Source organism: Thermobia domestica, chromosome 13 (assembly GCF_964235325.1).
Source record: "Thermobia domestica chromosome 13, izTheDome1.hap1.1, whole genome shotgun sequence".
In the NCBI taxonomy this organism is placed as follows: domain Eukaryota; kingdom Metazoa; phylum Arthropoda; class Insecta; order Zygentoma; family Lepismatidae; genus Thermobia; species Thermobia domestica.
Genome location: NC_137466.1, coordinates 202,770,674 through 202,782,733, shown reverse-complemented (window position 1 = coordinate 202,782,733; position 12,060 = coordinate 202,770,674). Strand labels below are relative to the sequence as shown.

Sequence of the window (12,060 nt, the reverse complement as noted above, 5' to 3'; positions counted from 1 at the left end):
ACTGTCTTTAAATAACATAATAAACTTTTCCCATAAAGCGTTTATTATATTCAGTAATGTCCTAACTCACTTGCCACACCTGTTGTTTCGACACGGTATACCATTTGAAACTGGCTGCTCTAATTAACTAACTACCGGTAACTCGATGATTTATATAATTCATAGTTCTGCTTTATATTATTCTTCCATATTCTTCGTGGTCTATGTAAGGATTTATTTGCCCCTTCCTTACCTACTAAGACCCTATTCACCACGTAATGCTGCTTACGAGACAAGCGTTGAATGTGTCTCGTCTCAAAATGTATCGTGAAGGTAAGATTTCTCTTGGAAAATCATAATCTGTTTCTAATGGGAAAGCTCTATGTCGTGACGAAATTTTTGTCTCGCCTTCTCTGTCTGGGGACTCTAGCAACGTGTCCCGTCTGCCTTAGACGTTCAGACTGCATTACCCTTATTTTATTTGGTCACCTATAGGACTCTATACGCCCTGTACATATTACCCATACGAGGAACATGCCCTACCCATATTAGACCTCTCGACTTATTTTTTTGTATGATGTTTGCTTGTCTATAGATATATTATCTATACGAGAAATGGTTCTCGTACATCAAGAGTTCATTTGCTGCTTGATATTCGGTCACCTGTAGGACTCTATATGTCCTGCAGATATTATCCATACGAGCGGCATATCCCACCCATCTTAGACGTCTATACTTTGTTATTTGTACGATATGCATTCACCTGTAGCAGTCTATATGGTGTGCACATGTTATACATGCGAGAGACGTGTTCATCTTAGACGTCACGACTTTCTTTTTCTTTATCCCTATTATATTTGCTCATCCGTAGAACTCTATATCCCTACACATATTACATATACGAGCGACTTTTTCCACATGTCTGAGACGTCCGTACTTCATTATCCGTATGATATTCAGTCACATGTAGGACTATATTCACCTTGCACATATTATTCATCTGGTTCGGATTCCACGTTAATCAGTAGGCCCACGTCTCATATAGCGTCGCTGCTGAACAGGACGTTAAACTCAAAATCAACTCAACTCAACGAGCAGTATATTCCACCCATCTTAGACGTCTAAACTTTATTATCCGTATGATATTCGGTCATTTGCATGACTATATACACCTCGCACGTACTATTCATGCGAACAAGATCATCCGTCCATTTTAGATGTCTAGACTCCATTATCCGTGTTATATTTAGTCATCTGAATGACTCGATGCTCCCTGTACGTATTGTCCACACGAGTGACGCTCATCTTAAACATTTCGACTTCATCATACGTATGATATTCGGTCATTTGTATGGCTCTATACACCTTGCACGTCTTATTCATGCGAGCGGAGTTTCACACTCATCTTAGACGTAGACTTCAATACCTGTATGATATTCGTTCACCTGTAGAAATCTATACGCTCTGCAGATGTTACTTATACGAGCAGCATAATGGCACTCAGCTTAGATTTCCGGATATCATTATTCATATGATATTCAGTCACTTGTAGTATTGTAAACTTGAACGTTGTGTATCTTCCTAAATTCGCCCTTTTTGTTCATTTGCTTTCGCGCGAAATACTTTTCTTCGAATATCCAAACTCTATTCTTCTCTGCACTCAACGACCGACCTCCACAACTAGATACGAGGCGTATCCGGACAGTAAGGTTAGTATGACTACTATTTTTAAAATATATACTGTATATATATGTGTATTTGACAAAATTTCTACTACAACGTATTTAGTGAAACAGAAGTTATTTTCCGAAGTGATTACTGTTATTGTCCAAAAACTTATTAAGTCAGGGCACTAGCTTCTGTATCTCACAGTCATAGAATTCTAGTCCCTGCTGCTGGATCCACATTTCAACTTCGTTCTTGGTCTCTTCATCGTTGTGGAAGTGTTGTCCAGCAAGTTGCTTCTTTAGTTGAAGAAACACGTGGAAGTCGATAGGTACAAAATGAAGGAACGAATACTTTTTAAATATCCACTGCACACTTATCGTGTACTTGCGGGAAACGTATCACATAGTGCACTTCACATTTGGCAGGATTTTAAATTGGCAGTCATATCAAACACGTGCTACTCGCACTAGACTTCACGTAGGAATGAGGAACGGACAGCTGACAACGAAAGCCAGTATAGCAAACAGGGGCGGATCCAGGACGGACTTCTGGGGGGGCGGAGGGTTGTAATACTGCTACTTAGAGCTAATTTTAAGAGCTCCAAACTCTGTGATGGGTTATATATATATACTTCTATGGCCTATGGAACCCGGAGGTTCAATGCTGCGTTCACAAAAGCTCTCCACTGACTTCTATCCTTAGCTAACTGCATCCATGCATCCAGGTTTTACTTTGTATTCCTATCTCTGCGAGATCCATCTTAATATTGTCCTCCCATCTGCGCCTAGGTCTTCCTAATGGTCGTTTTCCGATCGGTCTTTCAGTCAAGACTTGAAAGCGTTTCTACTTTCTTCCATTCTAGCTACATGACCCGCCCACCTAAGCCTCCTAGACTTGACGACCTTAACAATGTTGGGTAGACCATATAAATTATGTAGTTCTTCGTTATGAAGTTTCCGCCGTTCCCCATTCCCGTTCCTCTTGGGTCCGAATATTCGTCTCAGGATCTTGTTCTCAAATACTTTGTCTTTGTTCTTCCCTCAGAGTAAGTGACCATGTTTCGCAGCCATACAGAAAAACAGGCATGATTATCGTTTTGTATATTTTAAGCTTCAAATTCCTCGACAGAATTCGCGACGACAAGAGATTTTGAACCGAATAGTAACACGAATTCCCTGCTTTCAGTCGACATTTAATTTCTTCGTGAATATGATTTTCCTCTGTTAATATTGATCCTAGATATTTGAAACTATCCACTTTATCAAAAGTATTATTTAATATTTTAACGCATCCATAATTTGCTGTATTCCGGTCCCGACGCACTTCCATGTATTTAGTTTTCTCTGCATTTACTTCTAAACCCATGTCCCTGCAAGCGTTTAATAAGATCTCTGCATTTCTTTCTATTGTTCTCCTATCATCCCCTACTAAATTTACATCATCAGCATATGCCATAACCTGGTGAATACCGTTCAACTGTAGGCCCTGGTTGCTATCTTTGATTTTCCTTATAGCGTATTCCAGAACGAAGTTAAATAATAATGGCGACAATGCATCTCCTTGCATCTATATATAAAATAAGAAAGTTTACCCTTCTGGGGGGCGATCGCCCCGATCGCCTTCCCCCCTGGATCCGCCACTGATAGCAAATTTAAGCACGAAAATTTTACTTCGCCGCCTATAGAAATTGTAATCTTACTTTTCGGATACGCTTTTAATATATAACAGACATAACTGCTGTCTAGCAAGATAGTGCTACGCGGTAATAATCAAGTACGGCTTACTTCATATGACGCTGTTCTACCAGGCCCGCAACTAGATGGGGGCCAGGGGAGCCTGGCCCCCCTAAACTTTTCATGTTCCCTCCAGACCTCAATAGAAAGTGCTATTATTAATACTAAAAATCACAATTTAGATATTTGTAAGAGAATTTTTAATGACTTGGCCCTCCCTATCTTATTCATAGCACCCCCAAACTTCTGTATCTGGTTGCGGGCCTGTGTTCTACTATGAAATGAAATTAGTTGAATTAAAATTAGGGACTGAATACTTACACATGGTATTGTGATAGAAGTATCCCGTATTATTTAAACCGAAAATATCCCATATGTATGAATGCGAATGTGCTGTTCTCATATATGCGTATGCATTTTTGGAATGAATAATGCGTTATAAATCTAATTTGAAAAGTGTGAATTTTAGAGCCTTTTCTAAAGGTCAGTGTTGTCTTAGAAGGTAAGTTTGTGTGTACTTAACTAGCTCATTGCCATGTTTTGTGAATATAAACTGAGAATCTAAATGTAGTCCAACATCAATTACTTCTTCAGTCTTACCACTACGAAACATTTGATAAACGTAAAATATTACAACTTGAATGTTCCGTAACGATTTCCAGAACTCATTTAATCATTCCATGTTTAATGATAATGTTGTTTTCCTTCTATTTTACAGATCTATTTCGCGCTGCTGCTGAGGCTGGTCCTCACGACATTTTAAAACTGTACACGCAGCGCGGCCATCTTGTGAACATCTCACCCCGTCTGGAACCGAACAGTCCCGAATCACGATACAGGCTGGAGGTCGTAGCAGCCCATTGTAACGGTAAGGTTTCAACTTTTTTTCCCCCTTTTTTGTAAATTGTTTAAGTTTTTTGGTTAATTCAATTTTAAAGCCTGTGACAAACATCTTGGCATTTCAGTTAAACGAATAAAACGCAAGCTCTGACGCCACGTTGCCAAGTGGTAAAGGGGTGCGACTATGAATTGGCTAAGCAGACGAACTACAGCGTGATCAGGTGGCAGGAAATAGACTGAAGTGAATGTGTACAAAATAAACATGGCAATACCGCAGGCCTCTGATTTGCTAGCAGCATTTAAAGGGAACTTGAAGCGCCGCCAAGATGTTTGATAATAATAGATTAATTTACGCCGTTTAATAATAGATTAATTACTTCAATTCAATAAAGATTTGTTCCTTTTGTGTATTATAAACAATGTAGACTGATCATTTTCTTTCTCAGAGGGTCAATTAATATGCTATCATCAGAGTCGTATCCAGGATTTTCTGAGGAGGGTGCCCCAATAAATACCAGTACATTTGAATTGAATTGGAGTTTTTTTTTTTTTTTATGTCGTTAAGTATCTGTAGTGCGAATGAGGAAATGCCCTGCAAATGCTAAGTGTCTGTTCTCGGTGAATCCTTTTCTTTCAAGTTTCAGAAAATTGATTTCAACTATCGATTTTGCAAAACTTCCCTTTGTTTTAAGCCCAAACGGAAGCATGAATATAAGCAGAAATTTTCGGAAAGTGTTGCTATTTTCACTGCTAGCTTCTGACTTTAGGTAGTGTATATTTAGAACGAGAGGGGTGCACTTGCACCTTTGCACGCCCCCCCCCTAAATCCGGCCCTGGCTGTCATATTTTATACTCAAATAATGCTGTTTGACTTGTGTTAACGAAGCTTGGTATTAAAAGTAAGTTTCTTTTGTAAACTGTCATGATCGTCCCAAGATGAAAATAGAGAACACCACAAGAAACTTGTTCCAGAAAAAAAATATGTATCCAGTAAAATGTCGCTGTAACAAAGCCAGTATAACGAAATGTTCAGAATTGGACATTATTTTTATACCCCTTCTCTTTTCCCTGTTTAATGTGTGTTAAAATATTTCATTTTAGGGAATTTCGAAGTTTTAGTCGTACGCGCCTTTGGCGTGGGAGACCCAGGTTCGATTCCCGGCGGGAGCTCATGTGGTTCGGATTCCACGTTAATCAGTAGGTCCACGTCTCATATAGCCTCGCTGCTGAAAGGGACGCTAAACTAAAATCAACTCAACTCAATCAACTCGAAGTTTTAGTATAATTTTAAAAAAATTCTTTAGACATCTTTTGCGTAATACGTGTTACGAAGATAAAGTGGTAGACTCAGGTAAGACTCATGTTATTACATATGATTGACTAGCTCACTTATTAAACTTACCTTATTATGAAATACAGTCATTGAAATGAAATGAAATGAAATCTTTAAGTTTTACGTCCCATGGTTATCCCGACGAGGCTAAAGGAGAGGTGATGATGTGAAATGAATGAAATGGTGGAATGAAGAAAGTGGGATGAAACGGGAGAACCCCGAAGAAACCCACGCACACGGTGTTTGTCCATCACAAAAGTGTTCACTTAGCGAGAGTTGGGATGAAACCAGAGACCCCATACACCAGAGGTGAACGCTCTGCCATTGAGCCACTGCGGCCCCAAATACAGTCATTGTCTCCTAATATATAGACACATACATATAGTCAATATTGTAAAATATTTCAAGTACGATCAGTTTGCGAGTGCGGTATATAGAGAAGTTGCAGAATCTAAACTTGCTCTACTAACAGAGATACGATTGAATTTTCTAAATTGTTTGAAAAAGTGCATATGTTAACAGTTGGTCAACAATTGTGAAAATATGCTAAGAAAATGGATTCGGCTGTGAAGGTCTGCAATCTGGCAGTAAAATGAAAAGCTGAAAATGTGTTACGTCTTCTTAAATGTATAGATCCTGCACTTGATGTAGTACAGAAGAATAACTACACTACAAAAGACTTAGTAAAAATCTGCAAAAAGCTTGAATTTCAATAGCAGGAGATCCCAAATTCAGATATCGGTACAATCTGATTATTTGTCAAGCTTATTTCCTGCTATTTTTGTTAGATCCCAAAACAAAAGCTTACAAGGCATTGATTTAGGGGTCTTAACTACAGCGAAATTAAACTATCGCTAATTTTAGAGTGTTTCTGCAATATTTTCAAAACAAACAAAAATATTCGAAAAGCAGAAACGTAGTGATTTTGCATGGGATACCTTTATCACAATTCACCTAACTGCTTTTGGTATGCCGTTAATTACAAAACCCGCAAAAAAAAAACAAAAAAAAAAACGCTAAATCTATCTACAGTTCCAAATCGAAAGCAGATAGATGAGTTGTGATAACGGTATCACATGCAAAATCGTATTGTCTAGTTCACTACATTTCTGCTTTTCGAATATCTTTATTTATTTTGAAGATATTGCAGAAAAACTCTAAAATTAGCGGTAGTTTAACTTCGCTGTAGTGAAGACCCTTAACAGATGAGGAAATTTTGCTAGACCCAGATATTCTCAAACGCTTGTTCCTTTGATTTTGAAGTTTGAAGATAAAAGAAAACTATTTAACGAGCTATAGTTTGATTCTACGGTAACAACACAAGTATAAGCATATGATTAGAGGGGAAGCCACAAATCTAGGGATGCGCACGAGACAAGATTTGAGACTGTCTCGGCTCGAAAATGTGCTGTAAAAGTGATGTCTCGACTCGAAAAATATATATTTTTCTATTGGAAGAGCTGTGTCTCGACTCGAATTTTGTCAGGAAAATTCTGTCTCGACTCGACTCGAACGCATCCCTACACAAATCTCAAATAGATAAATTGCAATTATTTAATTTCCGTTATCGAACAGTTACTAAATGTACGAATATTTATAGCAGGCGTTAATAGATTCTTCTCCCTAGTTTAGTTGTGTTCTAAACTCCAAATCAACTAATCTAAGTTCCTCTTATCTAATAAATATAAAGCTTTTTTAAGTCTTTGTTCTGAAAATTCATGTTTAATTAATATTGATCCTGTGGTGGATATGAGATTAAATTAGTTCTTGAGAATTGACTTACTTCAGTATAATAAAATTCGACGGTAGCTAATTAGTTTCGAGGGTCTCCAAAATTTTGTTATACTGATATTTACTGTATTTAAAATTTCGTTTGCAATTATCTATGCAAAACAAGACTCCCTACACAATAAAAAATGGTTGTGTTAATTCAACTCAATTTTAACACAGGGCAGTAGTTCCAGCGTGACTACCACTATGCGGTGTTAGTTCAACACATACTCCGCGGTGTTGGCGTTTAACACAGGGGGTGTGTTACGTCTTTAACACACAGTCAGTGTTGAGCCATGCCGTAAGCGTTAATGAACCACAAAATTACTCCCTCAAAATATGTTAAATCGCCTATATCCGTAATGTGTGTACATTATGTTGAGTCTAAAACAAAAACACTTTAAAAAAGTAAAAAAAAAAATGTGCCCTAGTAACACGAACCACCAACCTTTCAATTACTAGCAACGTGCTCTTCCGACTTGGCCACGGAGGCGATAAAGAAAACGTCGCTTGTAGAGGGATAAATTGTTGAGATCTTTTGAATTTGGCTAATCACAGTGCTCCTTTAAGCCGTGTATATTCGACGATAACCGTTCAGGATAAGATAAAATCTGCTCGCCATGTAAACCTAATTTTATAACAAAGTGACGACTGTCTATTTACTTTATTTTATAGTTCTTCCATATTCACTTTCAAATGATCGGCGCCAGTTGCCATCTAATAAAGCTGATGCGTTTGTTGCTTCTAGTACACAATCGCTTAGAAAATGAAGCAATAAATGCATCAAATGTGGGAGATGAATTTAGAACACCTAAATGGCACATGCCTAGCACATCTTGTGCTGTTAGGGTTTCTTCAGAAACATTATGTAAAACAATTGAAAACACGTCGCGCGGTTTGCATGTTGAAATTTTGGGTATATCTGGATTTGTTTAAGTATTTCTTTCTACTGTGTTTGTCTGTAGCTTCAATTCATAAGCCTTTATAATTAGATGCCCAACATATTTGGCAATCACGCAGAAAACAACACCGAAGATTCTACACTTGTGTTAATTTAACACACAGGCTGTGTGTCATTTCAACTACCGGCATTTGACACACAAATCCAAATGGAGAGTGAGTTGTTCTAACCACTTGCTTGTGTTATATTTTAACACAATCGTATTAATACATAGGCATGTCGTTGAAATAACACAACGATTTTTTACAGTGTAACGGTACACCTCACGAAGGATTACGACCTGTCGTATAACGTATGCATAGGTATATGATGCGTGGTTAGTCATTGACTCTCAATGCCTGATTTTTGATCTAGCAAAACACTTATTACCTGACAATACGGGTCGTTGCAGAAAAATCTGTTTTCTACGGGGATCGAATATTGAACTACGAGGATGGATCAAAAAGTAAAAAGAAATGTATTAATGAGCATATAACGGCAAAAGGTATTACAGGTCATAGCCTTAACCGTCCTTTACAGAAAAATACCTTCAACATACTCTCCATGATTTTGAACACATTTACGCCATCGTCGAACCCAGGCAACAGAACTATTTTGAAAAAAAAAAATCAGGAATTTGCTTCTTCACCCACGATTTTAAAGCTGTTATAACTTCATCCAAGTCATTAAATCTGTGACATTATAATATCCCAAGTCAACAATTATTCTTTAGGCAGAGCGATACGAGACGTTCAATGCATCAGTAACATTCTGATTTGCAATGCTCCTGTCTACTTGAATCAATTCATCAGCAAGTTCTTGATTTGCATCTGTGACTGATGTCGGCCGGCTGCTTCTCAGTGTATTTGCAATTTCTGTTTCTCTGTTCCCTCACTTCTTTACCTAACGCTACACATTGCTGATGCCCATTACATCGTCCCCACAAACAGTTTCCAAGCGATTATGGGTTTTCTTAGTGGACTACCTTCTCTTGAGTAATTTTCTTTTCTTCACCGACGGCTCTTTTTTTAGTTTCAGATCCATGGTTCTAAGCAGAATCTGAAAAAGAAACCATATTAGTAGTGTAAGGTTACCCCTATAAATGTATCATGCATAGATAATCCAGAAGCTGTAATAGAAAAATTATAGCATGAGGCATTGTTTTTAATTTACCCTCGCATATGCGCAAAAGACCCATGCGCCAACCATTTGACCAATAATGAAACTTTGTAACTCCGAGACCCAGATGATCTGGAAGCAGTCAGGCCCTGTCCGTATCTGACCATGTCACCAGGTGTTTCGGGTCAGACCGGATCTAAGAAGTGAGGCCTAGAACCACGTGTCTCAGACAAATTTGTGACCCAAGTGACCTATGACCCGTATCAATTCAATTTAACTAAACGGGAGCAGTGTCTTTGTGCAAAAGCAATAAAATTATATCTCAGTTTTTTTGAAAATAAGTCCTGTGTTACCAGTATCAGAAAGGAATATTTATTCGTAAATGTACTATCCAAGTACTATACAACTTTATCAGTTTATCACTTTAGATATTTATGTATAATTCTAATCTTTAAATTTAAAATTTCCCGGCGGGAGCTCACGTGGTTCGGATTCCACGTTAATCAGTAGGTCCCGTCTCATATAACCTCGCTGCTGAAACGGACGTTAAACTCAAATTCAACTCAACTCAATTTTAAATTTAAAATTGGTGTAAAATTTTCGTTCCTTATATTTCTTATCTATGCATTCATATAGCCCTATACGTGTGAGCAGAGTCGGATCTAGGATTTTCTGAAGGGGGTGCACCAATCACTACCAGTACATCTGAATTGAATTGGAATTTTTTAAACAAATTCCTTTAGACATCTATGCTGTGAATGAGGAAATGTCCTGGTAATGCTATATATCTGTTCATTGAATCTTTTTCTTTCAACTTTTAGAAAATTGACTTAAACTATCGATTTTGCAAAACTTCTCTCTGTTTTAAGCCCAAACGAAAACATGACAGCAGTAATTTTCGGAAAGTGTTGCTATTTTCACTGCTAGCTTCTCAATTTAGGTAGTGTATATTTACAACGAAGAAGGGGTGCACGTGCACCTTTGCACCCCTCCTAAATCCGGCCCTGCGTATGAGGTTCCTTTCTCTACCTATATATAGAGATAGAATTAATATTATTTTCAAGCTTAGAAGCGAAGTAAAAGGAATCTTTATTTTTTCAATTGTTTCTAAATTATGAAATTGAAGCCAACTGACAAAATTGTTAAAAGCTTTGAAATTCTAATTATATAGGCAGTATTGCTGTGTGTGTGTGTGTGTGTGTGTGTGTGTGTTATATAAATAGAATGGTTAAGATGTATTCTATGCTACTACCCATTGCAAGCATTAATAGTAATTTGTTCCTTTATTAGCTTCGTGAATTATTTATAGAGCCAATGTCGAAACTTCCAGATCGATATCTCCGTAAATAGCAAAGGGAACCACCGTTTCTTGACCCTTCAGGGTATGAAGTGCTCCTGGTGCACTAGAGAGAGAGACATAATTTAACCTGGAATAGCTATTTCTGCTTCTGGTGGTTTTATCTTATCACATATTCTGATCTTGTTCTTTATAAATATGGTAGAAACTATCCTAGTACTTCTGCAATCAGAAAGACAAGTATGAGTTTCGTGCGAAGTGCTGAAAGGATAATCTCTCTTTCCTTTTGTGAAGTATAAAATTTCATTTTCGTATTACTTTGTGTAATAAATAACGGAAATAATTTAAAATGATAATATTCACAAAATTAAAAAAAAAAGAAGATTGTTGAATCTCAGGTAGTTTGTATCCATGTCTGACTCAAATTAAAAAAAAAAAAAACATACTTTGGATGATCAGTTGAGAATATTTCGCAGGGCCGGATTAAGGGGGGGCTTGGGGGCTACAACCCGCGTCCTCCAGGTGGACAGGGCTTCCACTCTTATCAAAATCCTAACTGGGTATCTAAAAAGAATCACGAAGATACAATTATCATCATAACATAAAATATAACAAAAAATATCGAACATATTCCCTTAATTTTCTTACTGCACTTCACAGAAATGTATTAGGTGAAATCAGCAGAGGTCACATATTTTTTCTAGCTCCGGGCCTCCAGATGGGTTAATCCAGCCCTGGTCTTTTGATTGTGCAGGGAGTCCATTTCTACCGAAGTATCTTACCTCATGAAACAGAAAGATACACTCGTAAATTGAGCAGTAATTGAGACATTTCGTAACTGTATGAATCATATACAAGCCGTTAATTTCGATTGTTATACAAAATGTAAAGAACAAGGATTGAATCTGGTATGACTCTCTCTTTAACTACAGCCTGATTAAATGTCTATATCTTTGTGATTTTTCAACAGAGAGCAGGAGTCGAGAACCGGAGCTGTCAATAATACTGGTTTATCGGGCACATAACAGAACACTGCCGACGTAACGCTAGTAGTTACATGCTCCATAGCCTCAATAATCTTTTAGACTCAAGCATTCGCTTTTCGATCTGTCGAAAACTTATATATACACGTATAAGCGACGTTTCAAATATAGTTTCAAATTTTGCTGTAAACAATGTAAAAATTCTATTGGGTTTTCGATATTCTCAAGTACAATTTCCTCTTAGGGGGGGGGTCGAGCGCCTCACCTTGCCTCCCCTGATGGGCGCCCTTGGGAAGTTGTGATGCAGAGTCAAGATAGCAATGTCAGTGTGATGGATATTTTGATTGTACAGAGATCCAAAGGGGAGGAAATTTTAAGTTTCAGTAACTTATGCCTAT

At 37.6% G+C, this 12,060-nt stretch overlaps 1 protein-coding gene across 2 annotated transcripts in view; it reads left to right on the top strand.

The window, feature by feature from the left end:
* Positions 1 to 12,060, top strand: part of LOC145668959 (uncharacterized) — a 590,098-nt gene that overhangs the window by 386,617 nt on the left and 191,421 nt on the right. For both annotated transcript variants that reach the window (XM_081737250.1, XM_081737251.1), the window contains exon 3: positions 4,099 to 4,248. In XM_081737250.1, coding sequence (XP_081593376.1) covers positions 4,099 to 4,248 — 150 coding nt within the window. The remainder of the gene's footprint in view (positions 1 to 4,098; positions 4,249 to 12,060) is intronic.